The sequence below is a fragment of the Elgaria multicarinata genome, chromosome 15, assembly GCF_023053635.1.
Source record: "Elgaria multicarinata webbii isolate HBS135686 ecotype San Diego chromosome 15, rElgMul1.1.pri, whole genome shotgun sequence".
Classification (NCBI taxonomy): Eukaryota; Metazoa; Chordata; class Lepidosauria; order Squamata; family Anguidae; genus Elgaria; species Elgaria multicarinata.
The window spans coordinates 25,765,543-25,788,563 of record NC_086185.1 but is presented as its reverse complement, the minus strand read 5'-3'; the positions used below and the strand labels follow the sequence as shown (position 1 = coordinate 25,788,563).

The window sequence follows — 23,021 nt, the reverse complement described above, 5'->3', positions numbered from 1 at the left end:
GATAGCCACTTTCTCATGTGCGCACACTTTCAATATAAAAATGACTACTTTTAAAAATTGGTTAAGTTCAATGCTAATTCAGTAACACTTTCCCTTGTAGTCTGAACAAACTACACAGGTAAGCTTAAAGTGACTGATCTTAACTGCAGGCAATCACTGATGCTTTAAAAAGGTGATGAAAATTCTTGGAGAGAAGAATTGTAGAAGAAGCTGAGACAAGCCTGATGCTGAAAAGTGGGGGTGCACAACCTGTGGTCTCTAAGTGGCCCTCTGAGGCCTTAATTATGGCCTTTCATCATCTGGCGATCCTGAGACAGGTCGTTGTTTCCTCAATGGTAGCAGGATTACTAGAGTGTGTGTGTGTGTGTGTGTGTGCTCGTGTGCGTGTGCGTGTGCGTGTATGCACATGGGCCTCTTGCTTAGAAGAGAGCTAGAACTGTGTGTGAGATTTCTGGGATGGAGTGGTTTGAATACAAAAAACCAGTTTAGGATTGTAATAAAAGGCTCATCATACAACAAAGAACAATATCAGCACAACAATATTAACTACAAGAGCTTGTGCATGCATAAATTCAAAAACTTGAAACATTTAACATTGTTCTAAATGAGGCTTCTAAACAGAGTCAAGTTCATTTGCTAGTTCTCAATGATAATAACAAGCTTACCAAGTTGATTCTACAGGCAATACTTGGGGAAACTGATCCCAAAGGAAAGCTCCCACTGTTGCATGCTTTGAGTATCTCGTATATACTTATTGGATGCTATGTAATAGGGGTGTGCACGGACCCCCCGCTCCGCCCCGCGGGCCGATCCGAAAATTTCGGGTCGGGCCGCTCTGCCCATACTCCGCTCCTCTTTGCCGCGGAGCTCGGGCTCCGAATCGGAGCTCCGCAGTGGAGGGGAGTGGCGCCAGGTAAGGCCGGGAGAGGAGGGCGGGAGGTTTACCGGGCCCTGCCGCCCTCGCCGCCCGTGCGGCGACGGCGGCAGAGCCCAGTAAGGGACCAAGGGGGAGGGGGGCCTTACCTGCCTCCGTCCGCGGTCCGTCGGCGTCTTCAATTGAGCCCGCGGTTCAACCAGGAAGTCTGGGCCGCGGCCCAGACTTCCTGGTTGAACCGCGGGCTCAATTGAAGACGCCGACGGACCGCGGACGGAGGCAGGTAAGGGAGAGGAGGGCGGGGGGGGGGGTTACAGGGCCCTGCCGCTGTTGCCGCATGGGCGACAGCGGCAGTGCCCAGTAAACCCCATTTACCTTTCCGGCGGAGCTCCGGATCGAGGCGAAGGATCCGCCTTCACCTCAATCCTCTTCGCCACGCTCCGCCGGCCCCTCAATCCTCTTTGCCTCCGCCTTAAGGGCAGGCGAAGCCCCCCGCTCCGCTTCTAATTCGCCGGTCCGATTAGAAGCGGAGCACATCCCTACTATGTAATATGTTCAAACTGTTTTTACTACTATTTTTGTTTCTTATCTAAGAATTCTTTGATGTCACCTTGCCTTGTGAGCTTGTTTTTGTATTTCATATCTGTTGTATTTACGACCTGGATTACAGTTTCTGGTCACTTATCTGATGGTCCTTCTGGCCTCATTATCTAGCTAACTGTTTTATGGAACGCGGTAAAGCAGCAGTTTCTGCAGCTGAAACTCTCCCCACGGCCTGAGTTCGATCACAGCGGAAGCTGGTTTCAGGCAGCCGGCTTGGGTCAACTCAGCCTTCCATCCTCCCGAGGTTGGTAAAATGAGTACCCAATTAGCTGGGGGAAAGGTAATAACGGCCGGGGAAGGCAACGGCAAACCACCCCGCTATAAGGCCTGCCAAGAAAATGTCAGCGAAAGCTGGCGTCCCTCCAAGAGTCAGTAATGACTCAGTGCTTGCACGAGAGATTCCTTTCCTTTCCTTTAACGATGTTAAGTGGAAGACATAACTATAAATATAACATTGGTATCTCCTTATCTAGATTCTTTCCTTATCAGTAAAAGGTGCCAATCTCTGGTGGTGTGGCATTGCTGCTTCTCATCTGGCAAAGCCTCAGAGAGGAGACACCTTTATTACTCACGGGTCAGAAGGCCAAAGAGTCTTGCATTATCCATTGAAATCTTATTTTTAATTCCAGAATCCTCTTGGAGGCATTTGATTATAGAATCTCCTAATTAGGCAGCACAGTTAAAATGATGCAAATATGAAAGATTTGCCTCCTCTGCCACACAATGTAGCAGGAAAAGAGCTAGAAGTTGCTTTGTTGAATTTGAAGAAAGATCCACCCAGTCTAGCAGCCTGCCCCCCCCCCCCATAGTGGCTAGCCAGATGTTCCTCAGAGTTCACAAGCAAGGCCTGATGGAAGCATGTCATTCTGTTCCTGACAACTAGTAATAAAAAGACTACTGCCCCATATATGGAGTTTCTGTATGTTTTTAGCATTAACTAATAACTGTTCACCCAACTGTCTTCCATAAAAGTATCCAGTCCTTTTCAAAAATCACTTTGTCATGACCTACTGCCAACCCCATATACTAGATCAGACATTCAGAATGTTTGCTTAACCACACCTAGACACGTCTCTTATTCCTATATTGGTCTGGCCTTTTGTAGACAGCATGCTTATTGATTCAAACCTCTGGCATTTCCCAGACTATTTAAATGCATACAATTATACTGAGGATGGGATATGGGTAATTACCTTGACATGATTGATATCGCCTAACCTAATCAGTGATTATTTCTGACCGCTGAAGATTGTCCAGATCTTTCAGATACTGGCGTTCCTCTTTGACCTTTTTAAATTTTGGCTTAATTTTAAAAGTAAGAACTTGCCACGAGGTGGCACTGTCTGCCTGCTTTCTGAGTCTACAAGACTTTCTTTGGCACCTACTGAACATAATTGCAGTGTCTGTGCTAAACTTCAAATTGAACTGAAAAGTTAAATGTCCTCCATTATGAAACTGGCATCGTTGGATGTTTAAGTCATGATACGTAAATCTACAAAAAGGATGTAAGATGAAAGCAATAAAACATCACACATTCAAAGCAGACTACAAATTTATTTATGCATTTATTTATTACATTTTTATACCACCCAATAGCCGAAGCTCTCTGGGCGGTTCACAAAAATTGAAACCACAATAAAACAACCAACAGGTTAAAAGCACAATTACAAAATACAGTATATAAAAAGCACAACCAGGATAAAACCACGCAGCAAAATTGATATAATTTATTTATTTATTTATTTAATTACATTTATATACCGCCCCACAGCCGAAGCTCTCTGGGCGGTTTACAACATTTAAAAATAGTAAACATTAAAAGTATATAAGATTAAAATACAGAGTTAAAACAGTAAAATTTAAATTTAAGTTAAAATTAAGTGTTAAAATACTGAGAGAATAAAAAGGTCTTCAGCTGGCAACGAAAGCAGTACAGTGTAGGCGCCAGGCGGACCTCTCTGGGGAGCTCGTTCCACAACCAGGGTGCCACAGCGGAGAAAGCCCTCCTCCTAGTAGCCACCTGCCTCACTTCCTTTGGCAGGGGCTCACAGAGAAGGGCCCCTGTAGATGATCTTAAGGTCCGGGCAGGTACATATGGGAGGAGGCGTTCCTTCAAATAACCTGGCCCCAAACCGTTTAGGGCTTTAAATGTCAATACCAGCACTTTGAATCTGGCCCGGAGCTGGACTGGCAGCCAATGAAGCTGGAAAAGGACTGGTGTAATGTGATCTCGCCGGCCAGTCCCTGTTAGTAAACGGGCTGCCCTGTTTTGTACCAGCTGAAGCTTCCGGACCGTTTTCAAAGGCAGCCCCACGTATAACGCATTGCAGTAATCCAAGCGAGTAATCCAGTAATCCAAATGACACTAACTGATAGCAGCTGTCCTGAATTGCAAGCAGGGTTCTGTCCATTAGGGCTTACTTCCATATAGGTCTGTGTAGGATTCCAGCCTTACAATAGAATACTTCTCCAGGCATCTGCTTTTCTATGGGGAATGATTTATTTATTTTTCTGAAGAGAGAAGCATTCATTCATCTGTGTCCCACCCACAGTATGAAGTGCTCTGTGCCAGGCACAGGTTTGCCACCTCAGTGAGAACTTAACCCGTCATCTGCTACATACAGTCGTGTGAAAAAGGAAGTACACCCTCTTGGAATTGTATGATTTTACATATCAGGACATAATAACAATCATCTGTTCCTTAGCAGGTCTAAAAATTAGGTAAATACAACCTCAGATGAACAACAACACGTGACATATTACACCGTGTCATGATTTATTTAACAGAAATAAAGCCAAAATGGAGAAGCCATGTGTGAAAAAGTAAGTACACCTTATGACTCAATAGCTTGTAGAACCACCTTTAGCAGCAATAACTTGAAGTAATCGTTTTCTGTATGACTTTATCAGTCTGTCACATCGTTGTGGAGGAATTTTGGCCCACTCTTCTTTACAACGTTGCTTCAGTTCATTGAGGTTTGAGGGCATTTGTTTATGCACAGCTCTCTTAAGGTCTCACCACTGCATTTCAATCGGGTTGAGGTCTGGACTTTGACTGGGCCATTGCAACACCTTGATTCTTTTCTTTTTCAGCCATTCTGTTGTAGATTTGCTGGTGTGCTTGGGATCATTGTCCTGTTGCATGACCCAATTTCGTCCAAGCATTAGCTGTCAGACAGATGGCCTCACATTTGACTCTAGAATACTTTGGTATACAGAGGAGTTCATGGTCGTCTCAATGACTGCAAGGTTCCCAGGTCCTGTGGCTGCAAGACAAGCCCAAATCATCATCCCTCCACCACCATGCTTGACAGTTGGTATGAGGTGTTTGTGCTGATATGCTGTGTTTGGTTTTCGCCAAACGTGGCGCTGTGCATTATGGCCAAACATCTCCACTTCGGTCTCGTCTGTCCAAAGGACATTGTTCCAGAAGTCTTGTGGTTTGTTCAGATGCAACTTTGCAAACCTAAGCCGTGCTGCCACGTTCTTTTTAGAGAGAAGAGGCTTTCTCCTGGCAACCCTTCCAAACAAACCATACTTGTTCAGTCTTTTTCTAATTGTACTGTCATGAACTTTAACATTTAACATGCTCACTGAGGCCTGTAGAGTCTGAGATGTAACTCTTGGGTTTTTTGCAATTTCTCTGAGCATTGCACGGTCTGACCTTGGGGTGATTTTGCTGGGACGTCCTCTCCTGGGAAGATTGGCAACAGTCTTGAATGTTTTCCACTTTTGAATCATCTTGCTCACTGTAGAATGACGGACTTAAAATTGTTTGGAAATGGCCTTATAACCCTTCCCCGATTGATGGGCAGCAGCAATTGCTCCTCTAAGATCATTGCTGATGTCTTTCCTCCTTGGCATTGTGTTAACACACACCTGAATGCTTCAGACCAGCAAACTGAAAAAACTTTGGCTTTTATAGAGGTGGTCATACTTGCTGATGATCAATTAATCACGGGCATTTGATTAGCAGCACCTGTCTGCTACTTAGCATCTTAATTCCTATGGAAGCAGTAAGGGTGTACTTACTTTTTCACACATGGCTTCTCCATTTTGGCCTTATTTCTGTTAAATAAATCATGACACAGTGTAATATGTCATGTGTTGTTGTTCATCTAAGGTTGTATTTACCTAATTTTTAGACCTGCTAAGGAATAAATGATTGTTATTATGTCCTGATATGTAAAATCATACAATTCCAAGAGGGTGTACTTCCTTTTTCACACGACTGTACGTATAGGTCCCTAAGTCACATCTTACAACACCAAAGAGAAGCAACCAGTGATGTCAGTTTCGCCACTGTAAAATGTCCACATGACTCCATCCTCTGTATTTTTTTTCAAGGAAGACGAAGTGACACAGTAGGGAGGTTTGGTCATGGGCTATGGCTTCAGACAGAAATCAAAAAAGCCCAGCCTAGTTTAGAGACAGCTTCTGACTGCTTTGTATAATTGTAATGCTGTACAATTTGTTGAAACAATTTTTTTTTACTTCTACTAAAGGAGTTTCCTCCAACTATTCAAAGGAGTGCTAGTTTAAAAGTTGATGTATTATTCTTACCCTTGGTACTTGGTAAATATTTCAGTTGTCAAAACACCATTCTCAATGGTGTTTTGACAACCGGTTGGTTATTCAGAATGGTGTTTTGACAAACAAAAAGTTTACCAAGTAACAATTTTTTAACCTAGCACAGACATCTGGATTGGGGAAGAGTTTGTTTTCATTACACGTTTGAATGGTCGAAGGAAATTTCCTTTGATGGGACGATCTATGTGGCTTCCTAGGAGAATGCACATGTCTTCACTGAGTTACCAATTTATTAAACCCTTTTTCCTTTTCAGTACAAGTCTTCTCGGAAGAGTTCAAGTGGAAATGAAAATGATGAGGTGAGTTAGGATTTTAATAGGGGAAAAAATACGACAAAATGAAACATATATTGATCTAATTGATGGGTTAGACTAAATGACTGGGTTCACACAACAAAAGAACCCATTATGGCTTATTTTCCGAAACAACCAATGATGGATTAGTGTATTGTCTGTGGGTTGTCCCCACCACCACCGTAGAATCCTGTCTGCCCAATAGGCAGTTTTGCTGAGTTACAGTTACAGCACTAAATAAACTGCAAGTGTTAAAGTGATGTACTGTTCTACTCATAGTAGGATCAAAGTTCAGATACTTTCCAGATCCCCCATTTTAATATCGCTGAGCATGTACCTGTCTAGCTTTTTTGTTTATGTACACACAATTAGTCATGTTGACTTATTTATTATGTTTTTAATCCACACAGTGTCCAATGTTTTATGAAAAGAATACATTTGTTTGTATGCCTTTTCATAATCTCATGCCAAACTTTTCTGTTAAAAGCATACTTCCATCTTATAATTCCATCTTTTTGGTTTCTTTTTAGCAAGACAGTGATAATACTAATGTGTCACCACAGTCTCCTGTGTCATCCGAGGTACTAGTCTGTGTGTGTGTGTGTGTGTGAGTGTGTGTGTCCGTGTCCTCTCTACCTGCTAATATGTGGATCTCAACTGAACATGTCATTCTTTGTGAATTTGGAGGAGACTGCACAGTAAGAATTCTCTTGAAGAATTATCCGGAGTATATTATATACTAGCTGCAGTGAATATCAGAAAGAAGCAGAAAAAAAAATTTCAGGCTTCTAACTTCTTAAGTTGCCTCCTTTTTTCCTTGTTAAAAAAAATGTTATTGAATAATTTTTTGAAGAGGAAATGTTTAAAGGATATCCATTTTTCTTTTCTCCTAAAGCTGTGTGTTATTGGCACATAATTTGGCCCTAGCTAAACTGGTCTAAAAATTTCATAAGCTGTTGCAGCCGTCCCTTTTAGATAAGATGTTTTCCCTGGGCAGTTCTTCTGTGCAACTTTGGGTTCATTTCCTTGGGGCTGCCCAGACAGGTGAACTTGCATCCAAGCTGCCAGAAGGGAGAAATGAGTGAGCAGTTGTGCTTTCTTATGTTCCCGAACATTATTTATTTTTATTTATTTATCATATTTATACCCCGCTCCTCAGCCAAAAAAGGCTCTCAGAGCGGCTTATACTTAGCAAAAAAGACAGTCCCTGCCCTCAGGTTTACAGTCTAATAAAGACATGACACACAAGGAAAAGGAGGAGGGAGGAGGGAGTGGGGGAGGAGAGAGAGAGAGTCCAACAGGAGCAGACCATGATGTTTCTTCTGCCTGCTCCTGTCCCCTTGCTCTTTCTTCTTCCCCACAGGGCCAAGATGACAGTTATATTCTACCATCTAAGTTTAAAAAACACACACACCACAAAGCACATTAACCTTTTAATCTCAGGGAACAGGTACTTACCACATGAAAACAAATCCTGAGTGCCTTTTCAGTTGTAATGAGTAGCCTTCTAATATCCCACCTTCTTTCTCCCTCCCCCACCCCCCAGGATTATGAAAGGGCAGATGGCAATTCTCATGGTCCTTTTGGACTGAAGCCCAGATCAGGTGAGGTTCCAGTCCACGTGCTGAACTTCTGAGGGTTTCAGGGAAAACAGATGTTTTAAAAGTAGGATGTGTTGGAAGGGTAGAATTGCTATCATCAAAGGGAAACAATTTCTTGCTGTAGATTTCTTGCAAAGTGTAGGATAAACACATACCAGCGCAGCCTTATATGCTAAGATTTTCAAAAACTGGTAAGAGTCCTTCACAAACTATCTTAAGAGAATTAAGTAGCCACTGCACTAAATCCTCCATTTTATTATAGTCAGTAGCATATAAATGCCGCAAATAAAATAGTTCATATTCTTATTTGGACCAGCTGTTCTCCTCCTGATCAGAATAATTTTACTTCTCCACACTGCTGGTTCTGTATGCTAAATCGGATTATAAGTTATTTTGAAATATTTGTTGCATTTATATTATTGCTGTTAGTCTCATTGGGTAGATAGGTGGGCACAAATTAGATCCCCAGATGTTTTGGACTTCCAACTCCCAGCATTCCTGACCATTGGCCAAGCTGGCAAAGGCTTCTGGGAGTTGAAGTCCAACACATCTGGAGATATACCTTCTGTCGACTCATGTCCCTGGGTACCATTTGTTGGGAGTGGTAGGATGTATGTTTAATGAATATACGTAAATAACGCAGTAAGACACCTGCTTCCTTTGCTTTACGCAAATTCAGAATGTTCTGTGTGCGACATCCAGTTCTGAAGCTCTGGGAAAAAAACAGCTTACTGACTCTAACGTGACATGGGAACAGTTTTGCGTCGACTGAACTTAGCTTTAACACAAATGCCTTTTTGTTTTGCCAGTAGAAACGCTTGTAAACTGTACTTTAAAATCAACCACAACCTTTCAAATGCCCTTTTCCCCAATTTTCAGCTTTTAGTCGTTCTCGTCAGGACTACAGCACTGTAGACCCTGGATTCACAATGAGGAGGAAAATGGAGCACTTAAGGGAAGAACGAGAGCAAATAAAGCAGCTACGCAGTGTAAGTTCCTTCTATCTGAAAATGGATCCAGGTAAAGCTGCCGTTGTTGGCAGATGAAAATGTGCGGCCAGTGGCCCATCTCCATAGGTTTAGTTAAGATATACGCGCCAAAAATGTAAATCTACTTTAAATCTGCTCTGACAATGAATATTATCTTGGTTGTGTACTCTTATTTGCAATAGAATCTTGAGTTGCGGTTGAAAGTCAGTTTGCCAGATGACATTGGAGCAGCTTTAATGGATGGGGTGGTTCTGTGCCATTTAGCCAATCATATAAGACCTCGATCTGTTGCCAGTATTCATGTCCCATCACCAGCTGTGGTGAGTAAACAATCTATTCAAGTCTAATAAGCCACATGCTTGTTACCAAAAAAAAAAAATTCCCCAGGTCCCTTCCTGGTGCATTAGATAAACCTCCCATAATCCTATGATTTATGGTTACAGCCATATTAATTGATACTTTCAAGGAGTATTTCGCCTCTCCTGGCTCAGTGACAGAGCTTCTGCTGTTGTAAACGTATACCGTAAGTTTCAAGTTGACAACCTGTATATCTCTCTTTAACAGCCTAAACTCAGTATGGCAAAGTGCCGAAGAAACGTTGAAAACTTCCTTGACGCTTGTAAAAAACTGGGTGTCCCACAGGTAAAATGCTGAAATGCCTTTCTAATTGCGATGACCAGTTAGGTCAGCATAACTAGTGCAGATCAATGAAGAAACTTTTTAGCAGCAGCATAGCTCTTCGGTTTGGAGGAGGAGGAGGAGGAGGAGGAGGAGGAATTGCATTTATCTCCACCCAAAATCTCTCTGGGCAGTTTACAAAGATTAAAAACACAGAACATTAAAAACAAATATACACAATTTTAAAGCATAAAAACAGATTACATGCAATATCTATCTATTCTGGGTCAGTTAAAAAACTCAACATATGCGGTTAAATGCCTGGGAGAAGAGAAAAGTCTTGACCTGGAATCGAAAAGATAACAATGTTGGCGCCAGGCGAGCCTCGTCAGGGAGATTGTTCCATACTTGGGGGGCCAACACTGAAAAGGCCCTCTCCCTTGTTGCTGTCCTCCGAGCTTCCGTCAGAGTAGGCACCCCAGAGGAGGACCTTAGATGTTGAGAGTAGTGTACGGGTAGGTTCATGTTGGGAGAGGCGTTCCGTCAGGTAGTATAGCTCCAAGCCGTGTAAGGCTTTATAGGTTAAAACCAGCACCTTGAATCAGGCTTGGAAATGTACAGGCAGCCAATGCAAGTGGGCCACAATCAGTCTTATATGTTCAAACATTCTGGTTCCGGTTATCAATCTGGCCGCTGCATTTCGATGGAGGGGAATGGAATAAGCCTGCTCAAATGAAGATGCAACCCTTATGGCTGTTACCCAAGATAAGCTGGGTGAGCTGCTTTACAATTCTAGAACCTACAATATGGTGGAGATGGACTTTCCCCTATCCTTAAGGAGGAAAGCGAAATAGCTTTTTTACCCGTGTCATGCGCTTCCAGGGAATTCAGACTGCTGCAGCCTCCTGGATGATGGATGGATGCTGATTCTCCCCACCCTCTCCCACTTCATTGGGAAAGGGGGATTTGTGTATCTGTCAGAAAATAGGAACATACTGCAATTTCCCATCACAGGGTGAAGCCAAATAAAGCTGCTGATGTATCCCTCCATTAGACTTGTTGTGACTGGCCAAAATGGCTCATGGGAGTTGTTGAGCAAAACCATGAAGCTATCGCTTCGCTTCCCTTCTTTCCCCATAACACCTGGGAATCTAGTGGAAAACCGGGCTGTCTGGGATTCAAACAGCTCGGCAATTAGTTCATGTCCAAGTGAGCTTTGAGATTGCATATTAAAACACTACCCCTGTATGTTCAAAGCTACTTTTAAAACTGTGAAGGCCTTCAAAAGCCAGATGTGATTTTGGGTGGAGATAATCTGGTACACACACGCACACGCACACACAAGTTTACAATTGGCACTTGGCTTGGCATGCATAAGTCCTTGCTTCATTTCATCTAGCCCTTTGGAGCCTAGGCATTGTCTTGAAACACTTCTTACGTTAAATCTATACTTTGCTTTATTAATTTGGATTGGGGAGGGGTGAGAAATAGCTCCCTGTCACCAAAATATGAATGAATCTAATCTCGGGAGTAAATATCTGGAAAAATCCATTTATTTAACAACATCACACAATATTGAGTGATGTATCCTCCTCTCTTCCAGGAAAGACTTTGCCTGCCCCATCACATTTTGGAAGAAAGGGGTCTTGTGAAAGTTGGACTTACAGTTCAGGCTCTTCTTGAAATACCTTCATCTAAAGCGTCACAGCTTTCCTGCCTGTAATAGGATTCTCAGAGAACAAACTTGTTGCCATGACGTGCGTTGACATGAATTGATCCCAGCCAGTTCAGATTCCTCCAGAGGAACAACCCAAGCCATCAAAAGTCATTGCAGACCAGATGTTTTAGACAGAGCCTTATTTTGGACGAATACTTAGAACCTTGATGTCAAACTGACACTTATCCAGCATAGTAAAGAATTGTATCGCTTACTTGTTTAACTCGGAGCCATAAGAGATTTTGAGATCATCAGATTCTCTTTCTAGAAAGTACACAGTGTGAGTTCTCCCATTAACACTTCACGATGTCTTCTTTTTTTTAAAAAGGGAGAGAGAGAGAGAGAGAGAGCGAGAGAGAGCTGACTGTTAAGTAACGCTGCGCTGTGCTAGGCTTTCTCCTAGGTTTGCAACACACGTTTTATAATGAGAGACAAACACACAACTTTTAGACATGTTTACATGGCAGAGTCCTAAGCAGTTGTCAGTTCTTTGGTGCCATGTAAACATTTTGAATAGCCTGCATTTCTCTCTCATGCACATCATGGTTTTTAGTGTGTGCACTGCAGGGTCACACTAAAATGTCATGTGTGAAGCAGCTCTTAAAAATCACATTTCCATTAATAAGTTTAAATTTGTATCATTTTTATGTACATTTGCAAAACATCAACAACTACCACCGTACAGGATAGTGGCAGAAATCTGGATGATCAATCATGTAATCAATTTTTACCAGTTTCCAAAAGGTTTGTAATCATTTCTTGCACTTCTTTCTGTTGTACCATCTCCAATATTTTAGTTGGGTGGATGATGATGATAAATGGCAATGACGGAATAGTATACAGTATAAAGGACAAATTGTGTGGGTTTTTTCAGTATTCTAGGTTGGTGCCAAAATATTTTTTCAGTTGTACTGTAGATTGTTTACATGTGAAGTGCCTGTGTAATTGATAACTCTTTTACTAGTCTTAAAACATTTTTGCAATTCCTTTACGTCTCAATAGATGCAATTCGTATTTTTAAATATTAGGTTTTTTGTAAGATTGGTAATATGTGAAGTTTAAAGGACTAACATCTGAGTGTTGGATGTTCTTCAGTTTGCACAATTTGAATTTATTAGATTTGGTTTTTAGGAAAAAATGTAAATATGTTTTTATTTATCATATTTAATTTGATACCTAATCACTTTTTAATGTATTGTTGGACAATGGACGTCACTTTTTTATTATTATTATTATTTTCCTTGTCTGGGATGAACAATGACATGTAGTTTGATTTTAAACGAGTCATACAGAAGCTTATGAGTTTAGGATGTTGAGTTAAAAACTGCCAAAAAAAAAGAAGTAAATCTCAGGTTTATATTGTGACTGTCAGGATTTTACATCTTGCTCCTGACTTCACGTTACTCTTTTTTTAATATAAGGAAATGCCATAGAGTAGTGAAACTGAGGCTAGGGTAGTTCTGTTTTGCAATATTTACAGAATCGTTGGACAAGTGGCTGGTTTAGGGCATTGAGCTGCTTTCTCAGCACGGTGTGGTCAGTAATCCTGGGCTGCAAATCAGTTTGTATATCAGGGGTTGCTCCATGCCCTGCTCTGCTTATCCTGTTTCCTTTCCCCATGCTTGGCTATCTAGCAAGGAGAGGAAGGTGAAAGTAGCGGTGGTGGTGGTAGTAATACTACATTCAGGCAACAGTAGATAATGCACCACAGGAAAGGATAACATGGCAGCCTCCTTTCTTGTGCAGCCTCCGCTGCCACCCTGTGACCAGAGCAGCAGGTGCTGTATGGCCATTGCGCCACTGTGCCCCTAGGGTCAATCCACTCTGCATCGCCCATCATTTTTAGAAGCTAAACTGTGCAGTGACTATTGGAACCCCGGAGGGGTGGGGGAATGCGTCAGTCTCCACAATGGGCGTTTTCTGAAGCGTAAAAACTTTCCCCATTTTGCCCTATAGTGTGGTGAGAATGTAGAGAGTATACAAATTGCCATGTCTTTCAATTAACCTCTCAGTTACTCCAGATTAGCCTGAGTGAGCCAAACTTTGTCTTTTTAATGCTCTTCGCCTGCACCATATTCAGTTAGACTAAAGCCTCCCTCCCTTGTCGAAATGATATAGAAACTGTTTTCTTTGTACTTTCTGCTACCAAAAGAACTTTCTTTATGTACTAACTGCAGTAGTACGTAAGTGTCATTGGGCTAAATTTGCAGGTAGAGCAGTTACTGCAATTCAGCAGAGTGATAGTGGCTGTGGGGAACTGAATGTGTTTTTCACCAGGCACATGCAAAGTAAGCTTTTGATGCCGGCTTCTCCTTCCACTCTGGTGTGACGTGAACCTAGTAGGGCAGGCTTTGTAAATGGCATTCCTTGGCCAAATGAAAAGCACACTAAACTGTATCATAAAGTGTTTAAATAGAGCATGATTTACTTTAGATTAAGTACACATTTTTACTTCTTTATTTTAGTTTGTTACAGCAAAGAAGAGATAAACACTACGTTTTGTGTAGGTTTTGGTCAGATTCACGTTTGTAATGGGACTAACTGGCCTTCTGTCTCCCCCCACCCCTCAAATCTATGCCTTCTGAAACACAAACCACTTCAGCACTATATATATATATATATATATATATATATATATATATATATATGGTGAGGCATCAACAGTTGGGTTCAAGCCAAGCCAAATCCCATGACTGGGCAGGCATTGTGTTCTTCAAACATGTGACACGCAAAGAACACAAGAGTGGATTCTGAAGGAGGTGTAAAAACGTTATCTGATGGGTTATTACAGCCCGCTCCTTCCTGTCCCCTTTCTTGTTGCTGAAAATAGTCCTTTTGTCGTCCCGTTGTCCCGTCCCCACCCCCGCACCGCCCTTCATTCCAAATGAAGATCAGGACGCAAAAAAAATACATACATTTGGTAGTGGAGTTATGTTGCTTTGAACTGCAGCCACTGCCCATGCTGAAAGTCAAAATGTTCGTGACATTCCTCTTGGTTTTAAAAGTGGTTTGCCTTGCAGTATGGGTTGGGGGGCAGGAAAGGTGCTCTTACTCAAGAAACAAGCCCCAGCCTCTGGGTTGCATGGGTCTTTGGACCCTAGCGTAGGATTCTAAGCTCTTCTTTTCCCTAAAGAAAACCAAGCAATACAACCAAGCTTAGCTTTTCCGTGGAATTATAACTTTTCAGTCTCGTGTAGTTTGTTTATAGATAACGTTTGCCAAAAGTTGACACGCTAGAGAATTCTGCTGCCTTTCAAACTTGGGAGTGCAGTGTAGTGTAGCGTAGATTGGCAGATGTTCAGTGGGTGGTAATTATTATTTTTAATTGAGGCATTCTTCCCATTTCTCTTAACTAGATTGAAATTGCTTGCTTCCAGTAACCACAACTGTGAACATCTGAGCACACGCACTTTCACCGGCAAAGGCTTTGAACAAATGTGCTCGAATTCATCTTTCCTGTGACTCAGTAAAACTCAAAGATCCTTGCTCTGAATTATCATGAGAATAGCATTGGCAGCCTGCCTTGAAAGCTGTTTACAAGTCAGAAACAAAAGTTGCCCCTCTCTGTAGAGTAAATCCATTTGGATTTCTTAAAACAGTATTGGAGACAAATAAGGCACCCTGTACTCCAAGCTTAAGCTAGTGTAAAACTGCTTTAATTGCCATGTGTTTGAAAATTGGGCACTGGGAATCGTTAAAAGATCTCCCCCTCAACACGAAAGTACTGCCATTAAACTAGGTTAGGATTGTGGCCTAGGCTTCTGTGTAATTGAGCACCAAAATGATTTCTGCCCACCTACAGAATAAACAGTGCACACCCATAAGCACTGAACACAAACTATTTAGATAAAACGTTTATTTTCTGTAATCTGGGCTTAGTAATTGTACATTGAAGGCCAAAGCATTACGTACTCTATAAACCCCCCCCCCAATTTGTTCTGCATTAAAATGCAATTATCAGATTTTGTTAAAGTTTATGGAAATATCTCCGTTTTATGTTTAGACCTATTTATTGTTTCTTTATTTGGAAAGTTCTTTTTTATTTGTAAGTATTAAGGTCTTTTATTTGTAAGTATTAAGGGGACATCATGTCTATTAAGAAGTAGTAATATGTGGGAAAGTATAGATATATAAAACTTTTACTTCTCTCACACCTCCCACCCTTCTGGAGGAAATATGCTAAAATGTGCAAAATCAGAGTGTTTAATGGGGCTGGGGTGTTGTTATAAATCTCTTCCCTGTATTGCTTTTTTTTAATTCATCAAATACACTAATTCTTAAATGAATCTGATTTTTCTGTGTGTGGAACATAGATTTAATAATTCTAATGCCGGTTCTCATTCCATATGATGCATACGAGGCTTTATCTGTGCAGAGAATAGCTACCTCGTATGTACAGGGATCTCCAGGGAATCAGGCACTGCTGCCTTCATAGTGAAAAATGTCTTGCCCACAAAAATGGTCGGTGACAAGCAGTAACTGTATTCTCCAAGATCCAGTTCATACAAGACATTCTCCATGCGAATGAATTCCTATGTGAACCGAACTCCAGGTGTTGTGGTGTTTAAACTCTGACGTGTTGTGTTCTTCAGTTTCCCTGGAACCCTTTCAGTGCTGTAAGAATACCAATCAGAGCTGCCATTGTGCGAAATGGCGTTATGACGCTGGATTGCGATGGAGTTAATACGGAGAAGTGCAAACTTGTATAATCTGTACAACGAAGACAAAATGGAGGATTAGGGCATTTGATTTTCTTTCTTTCTTTTTTTAAAAAAAGTAAAACTATTGCTTAGTCAGTATTCACTTATTTTGAATCTTCCCTTTAATTCAACAACTATAGCCAACTTGACACAACTGCTTTTATGTAAAATATGTGCAGAACTCAATACAATTTCACCCGTTCAGAAAATAACCGGAAGCAGCCGGGGATTGTACTTGTTTTTGTGTATATATTGCCATATCTGACACTGCATTTTTCCCCACTCTGCATTCATGTTCTGTAAAATGCTTCTCTCCCGTCCTTTCCCCCCTTTTCATTGTTCATGTACTGGTGTAAGATTCTTCCACACTTTTTCTTCAGGACTTCCTTTATTGCTGGAGCTTCCAACAAGTGTATGTTGATTGGAAACAGTCCTGCTGTTTAGTTTTCTTTTGTAAATAGTTTTCTATCGAAATCTGCATGTATAAGACCCACGTGTCCAAAACCAATGTACATATTCTATGTATAAAATGCAAACTCTTTCCTAATTCTCGCGTCGTCAAAGTGTATCGTAGCGTTGTTCTGTGGTTTAATGTCACCATTTGCAAAACAAGAGTCTGGCTTTGACAGATTACTTTAGCTTTGGAGCACATTCTTTATGAGACAAACCTTGCAAAGGAGATAAGATACACATTTGCTTTCGTTCCCCTCTATTGGTTGGTTGAACGCCTGTCCGTTTGGAAGCGAAATGGGGCCATCTAGAAATAGGAGGGTGGTTTCAACCAACAGAACAATTTCCCTAGGTGAACGGAAGTGTGTGTGCTTTTAAAATTCCTCCCCACTCCAAAACAAATGAAACACACACCTGCACACAGCAAGGTTTGTGAATTGCCAGGAATGTTGAGGCCATAGTGATACATATATAGTGTAGACCTGAATGTAATTTAATTTAGCATTCCCTGCTGCACAATGCTCCCTTGCCCCCATCCCCTTGTATGTAACGTAGGGATAACAAACCTACCTGCAGGCTTTATTGTAAGAATTATAAATTGGACAGAATGCGTATGTGTTTTAATGATCCTAAATCTGGGGCGGGGGATGGGGGGAATCCAAAATCCAGTAAGGCAATATTTTTCTTAGGACCAACCAAAACGCCACAAAGGATTGTGCAAGTTTTCTGATTCCTTACCATTTTTTTAAATCTGGATTTCCCCATAGTGTCTATTTCGCATGAGAAAATGGATCAAAATGTAATTGACATGACATTACATGCCACACCTGTCTGTTAGCCGTAACTGTGGGAGGAGCCCTATCCATTCTAGCATGCTTAGAACTAATGCCATCCATTTAGAGAGAGGATCCTGACAATTTCAATTCACAAGTTACACTTTTCAAACTATACATTCTTCGGGCCAGGTCACAAGTGATGCTACAAGAGATTGGTTTTGCATGTGGCAGATCTGAGAGGAGAACTGTGCCTATTTATTTTGCTTGATTTAAAAATCTGCATTGAATTAGCTTTTTATTCTGTGGTGGATAAACTAAAAGAGTTCAAAAGGAATATAGAAGAAGAAAGCCAGGAACTTGAGCTACCCTCAAAGGCGAAAAACATAGCAGCTTGAATAGTTACCCAAATATGGGCCTGTTTAGTTTGTATGAGTTCTGTTGAAAGGAAATGAACTGCACACAAGTTCAAGCATATAATTAGTTTCTGTGTCACTGGCTGGTAATGACTTGAAACATTCTGGATGGAAAAGATGTGCAAAGATCTTGGTTGTTTTATGGTAAGTTCTTATAAACTACACGCTGACATAACTTTTAACATGTAAATAGTCCCTGGAAGTGTATTTGTTCAATGGGGCAATTTTCAAATGTTCAAACTGGGGCGGAAGAGATCTTCAACTGTGCAGCAATCAAACCTGTATGCTTCTAGAGCCAAGATCAGTGTGGAAAGATCATCTCTTCAAAGAGGCTTTGATAGGGTTATTTCATTTGTCCCATTGGTCAAGCAGGAATTCCAGATCTTTTTAAAAATAATAATACTAAGACCTACATTGAGGCAAATGTGGAACAGCCTGCAATGATCCTTAAGTACATAAGAACTTTGATGCTGGATCAGACCAAGGGTCCATCTAATCCAGCACACTGTTCACACAGTGGCCAACCAACTGTCGACCAGAGACCCGCAAACAGGACAGGAGTGCAACAGCAGCCTCCCACCCATGTTCCCCAGCAACTCGTGTATATAGACTTACTGCCTCTGATATTGGAGGTTTCTTTCTAGCTCCCATCGACTTGGTTTAAAAACAAACAAACCCAAAACATCCATGAGAAATGATATAACTTGTGAGTAAATACAGTCACCTGATTGTAGACAGTGGGCCTATGTCAACAGCCCGTGATGTGTCTGCATGTATAGAAGTGTGTGTTGTGTACATACATGGATCTATAATCTGACTAGCCAAGCCAAAAAATGTGACTATCTGGGTCCCTCATTTCCCCTGCCAAGAAAGTGCCCCCAGGCCGCCTTTCCTGGGGAAGCCTTGTCAGTTTGGGTGCTGTTAAGCTGCTTGGAGGCGAGGTGTGCTGGGTGCTTTCCCTGCAAGGAAGGGTTGTTGGGTGGTTCAGCCACACAGAGGTGAAAGCAGCTGAAAGCATTTTCTCCAAGTGGACAAGAAGCCCCCAAGCTCTCCCACACTAGAGGCCTTCAAGAGGCAGCTGGACAAGCATCTGTCAGGGATGCTTTAGGTTGGATTCCTGCATTGAACAGGGGGTTGGACTCGATGGCCTTGTAGGCCCCTTCCAACTCTGCTATTCTATGATTCTATGAATCTCTCTTCCCTGCCCTCCGTAATCCTGAAGCTGGAGAGGGTGTCACCCACCTCTGCAGTTTCAAAATTGGGAGGAAGCCTGGCCACTCCCCACATGCCGTAAAGGATGGTGCTGCACTTGCTGTGTCAGGTATAAATCGCCTCTGTGCATGTTCGCATGTGTGCGTATGGACGGATATATAATGTAAGATGTGCACATGCACCAGCATGTATGTGTGTGTGTGCACGCACAGCCCCAGCACAAGCTCTCTTGCCACCTCAGATGGGAGAGAATACGCCCTGCCGCTGTATCTCCCCCGCCACATCGTTCCTTCCCCATCATGCGCCCCCTGCTTTTGCCACTGCTGCATCCAACGGAGCGATGCAAAGGAGTGTCATGTGGCTGGAAGAAGGGGTTGCAGGGCTCTCGTGGGCAGGTGCTCCAGAGAGCCCCGCCAGCCACTCCCTTGCAAATGCCACAACGGGAGAGCAGCTGGCAGGGCTGTCCAAGGCACCCAATAGAGGCAGTGGAGCAACAGCGACAGTGGGCAGCAGTGCAATTTACTGGTTCTCCCACTTGGCCGCCTGATGCAGGGGCCTCACCCTGCTTCATGGGAGGGCTGGCCCTGTGTGTGTGTGTGTGTGTGTGTGTGTGTGTGTGTGTGTGTGCGCGCGCATGTGTGTTCCAGCAATCAAGCTCCTGTGCCTTTCCTCTAGCGCTCTTGTTCCACTGCAAGCCTGGCAGATGGAGCTATGTGCATTTGAGGGCGCCACCTAGGCTGCAGTACCAACCTGTCAGCTGATCCCGCAACAGCCAATCCCTGCTCATCAGGCCCTATAAAACCCTATCACCAGAGCTCCCTGCCTTAGAGGGGATGTGGTGAAGTGGTAGAGCCCCTGTTTGCATGCAGAAGGTCCCAGGTTCAATCCCCCGCTTCTCCAGGTAGGCTTGGGAAAGAATCCTGCTTGAAACCCTAGAAAGCAATTGCTGCCAGCCAGTGTCATCAATACTGGGCTCAATGGATCCAGGGTCTAACTCAGTATAAGGCAGCTTCCGATGTTCCTTATTAGACTGGACAGCTTGTATCTAGACTCTATGAGGATTCTTCTTAGCTCCTACTCCCTTTGAGTTCTGCCTGCTTTGAATTTCAACCTCTACCTGCCTTGGCAATGTACCTGCTTCCCTAATCTTTCCCTGTTTCTTTCTATCGTGGCTTCTGTCTGGTATGAGCCACGTGCTCACTTGTGACCCAGCAATCTCCTCCACTCTGGATCCTGACCCGCTCGGTGCTTAACTTTTAATGTGGTGCCACAGCTTGATAGTAATAAGAATTGAAGCAAGTTTCAGGCCAACGGTTTCAGCAGAGGGAGCGGTTTCATAGAATCATAGAATAGTAGAGTTGGCAGGGCCTATAAGGCCATCAAGTCCAACCCCCTGCTCAATGCAGGAATCCACCTGAAAGCATCCCTGACAGATGGTTATCCAGCTGTCTCTTGAATGCCTCTTGTGTGGGAGAGCCCAACACTTCCCTAGGCCATTGGGATGATCGAGAACAGATCCTGGCCCTCCTCTGTGTGACAACCTTTCAAGCACTTGAAGAGTGCTATCATGCCTCCCCTCAGCCTTCTCTTCTCCAGGCTAAACATGCCCAGTTCTTTCAGTCCCTCCTCATAGGGCTTTGTTTCCAGCCCCCTGATCATCCTCATCGCCCTCCTCTGAACCCCTTCCAACTTGTCTGCGTCCTTCTTGAAGCGTGGTGCCCAGAACTGGGCGCAATCCTCAAAATGAGGGTTTAAGGGAGTCCGCAGCAGCCTCTGCAATGCAAGTGGAGAAACAAACCTTCCTTGTGTGTAGGAATAATCTCCCCAGCCCACCACCCCTGCCTTCCGCATCATCTATCCATAACTCACCAGGGGACAAGACCACAGCAGGATCTTGGATGCTTTTTGTTATTGCAGCCTCAGAGGGCATGGTGGACTCAGCTGAGAAAGCTCCAGCCGGCCACGTCATTCCTTGAGCTAATAAATAGATACAATAAATTTAATATTCCCCGGCGCAAAGCGGGGCTCTTAAAAGCACAAGGCTTGCCAAGACCAGGCGTCCCTGTGGCACATTATCCATCTTCCTCTATTGATTGTTCTGTTTACAAGAGGCAGGGCAGAGGGTCAAAGAAATGAAAAGGCTTTTGCCAGGATGCTTTCCGGAGACAGCTGCGAAGACAGCTGCCTTGCCCTCGCTCCCCTGTCCAGGTAACTGTTTCCTCTTTGCCGCGATTATTCCTTTTTTTTGCTTTGTCTCTTGTCCATGGCGCTGTGGGGGTAGGGGTGGGGGGCTCTTCCTTCCTTTGCCACAATAACTCTGCGAGGTAGGTGAGGCTGATGGAGGCTGAGTGAACTTCATGGGCCCCAGTGGGGAACTGATCCTACATCTCTCCACGCATCTGAGCATTGCCTTATGCAACTTCCCACATTAGGATTTTGAGGAGTGGATTTACGCAGTGAGGTGTTGGATCACCCTGCTCCTTCTGAGGCATGCAATGTAAAGTACGATAGTTTGGAAAACATGGAAGAGCTTGGTGGGATGTAAAATACCTGCTGAGCAGTTTTGAAGCATAAGTGGTTTTGATCAGTGGCTATTAGTCCTTATGGCTCTACGCTCCCTCCAGTCTCAGAGGCAGTACACCGATTGCTGGGGAACATGGGCAGGGGGGCACTCTTGGCCTGCTTGTGGATTTCCCGTGGGCCACTGTGTGAACAGAGTGCTGGACTAGATGGACCCTTGGTCTGATCCAGCAGGGCTCTTCTTAAGTTCTTATGATTTAATCGCTGCCGTTTATTGCCCTTTTTATTGTACGTTTTAATTTAATTTAATTCCTTCCTATCTCTCCTCTCTCATCTCACACTATTGCCCCGCTCGTGCTCTTCGCTCCTCTGATGCCATGTTTCTCGCCTGCCCAAGGGCCTCTACTTCCCTTGCTCGGCTTCGTCCATTTTCGTCTGCTGCCCCTTACGCCTGGAACGCTCTTCCAGAACATTTGAGAACTACAAGTTCAACCGCAGCTTTTAAAGCTCAGCTAAAAACCTTTCTTTTTCCTAAAGCTTTTAAAACTTGATGTTGTGCAGACTTCTACTGTTACTTTCTACTGTTAGTTTTTCCCTACCCTGTGCCTGCTTACCCTTCCCTGTACCTGTTTGCATTCTCTTCCCCTCCTTATTGTTTTACTATGATTTTATTAGATTGTAAGCCTATGCGGCAGGGTCTTGCTATTTACTGTTTTACTCTGTACAGCACCATGTACACTGATGGTGCTATATAAATAAATAAATAAATAAATAATAATAATAATAATAATAATAATAATAATTTTGTAAATGATGTAAACTGGCCTGGAACCAAAATTTGACGAAGGCACTATTGAAATGTTTTAAAATAGATGTATTTTCACCAGCAATAACGGGTTCGGTTAAAGATATCTCTTTATTTTCTCTCTTGAATCCACGGGTAGGGAATGTTGTTGGGTTCCAACTCCCACCATTCCTGATCAGTGGCCATGCTGGCTTAGAGTGATGGGTATTGTAGTCCAACAACATCCAGAAGACCATAATGTGTTGATCCAAAAGACCCGGATGTGTTCATACTTACTCTATTCCAAGACCAATTTTAATGGATCTGACTGATCCGGTTCCCATCCAAGCCTCAGAAAGAAGGAATAAAGAGTCCCGATGTCCCTGCATTTCCACCACACCACAGGGCTCATGTTCTCTCCCTCACCCTCTCCTTTGACCAACTTTTTGGAAGAGAACCATGCGGCAGGACAGGCTCCCGCCTCAAGCAAGGAGCAGTTTGCGTGAAAGGTTTTCTGAAAGGTTTGTTCCCTTCTTTAATGTTTAACTGGTACTGAGATGCTTGCCTGGCACCCTGCGGCCTTCTTCCATAAAGGCCTTTGGCCTGCTCCTTTGTTAGATGAAACAGGGAAGAGCTAAAAACGGTCCGTCTTTTGTTCCTGCGCCATTTCACCACGTTCTCCATCGGCTGGAAATTTCGAGTACCGGCGGCAGCGGCGGCTCCCGTTCTTCCACCTAGTGGTGGGGCTGACAGGAGATACACCCGGTGGGCTCCGGTAATCAGGCCAAATGAAAGTTAGGCAATTCAAGCAACAAAGAAGAGGACTCCGTTGATGGAAAACACAGGGTCAGGCTTCAGACATCGTCCGCTCCTCCATTTAA

General features: G+C 43.1%; 1 protein-coding gene across 1 annotated transcript in view; it reads left to right on the top strand.

The window, feature by feature from the left end:
* LRCH2 (leucine rich repeats and calponin homology domain containing 2) overlaps nt 1-16,532 on the top strand; it is a 49,778-nt gene extending 33,246 nt beyond the window's left edge. The window contains exons 16-22 of the mRNA XM_063142031.1: nt 6,322-6,366; nt 6,891-6,941; nt 7,907-7,964; nt 8,841-8,950; nt 9,133-9,270; nt 9,515-9,592; nt 11,172-16,532. Coding sequence (XP_062998101.1) covers nt 6,322-6,366; nt 6,891-6,941; nt 7,907-7,964; nt 8,841-8,950; nt 9,133-9,270; nt 9,515-9,592; nt 11,172-11,291 — 600 coding nt within the window. The 3' untranslated portion in view covers nt 11,292-16,532. The remainder of the gene's footprint in view (nt 1-6,321; nt 6,367-6,890; nt 6,942-7,906; nt 7,965-8,840; nt 8,951-9,132; nt 9,271-9,514; nt 9,593-11,171) is intronic.
* Nucleotides 16,533-23,021: the final 6,489 nt, after the last annotated feature.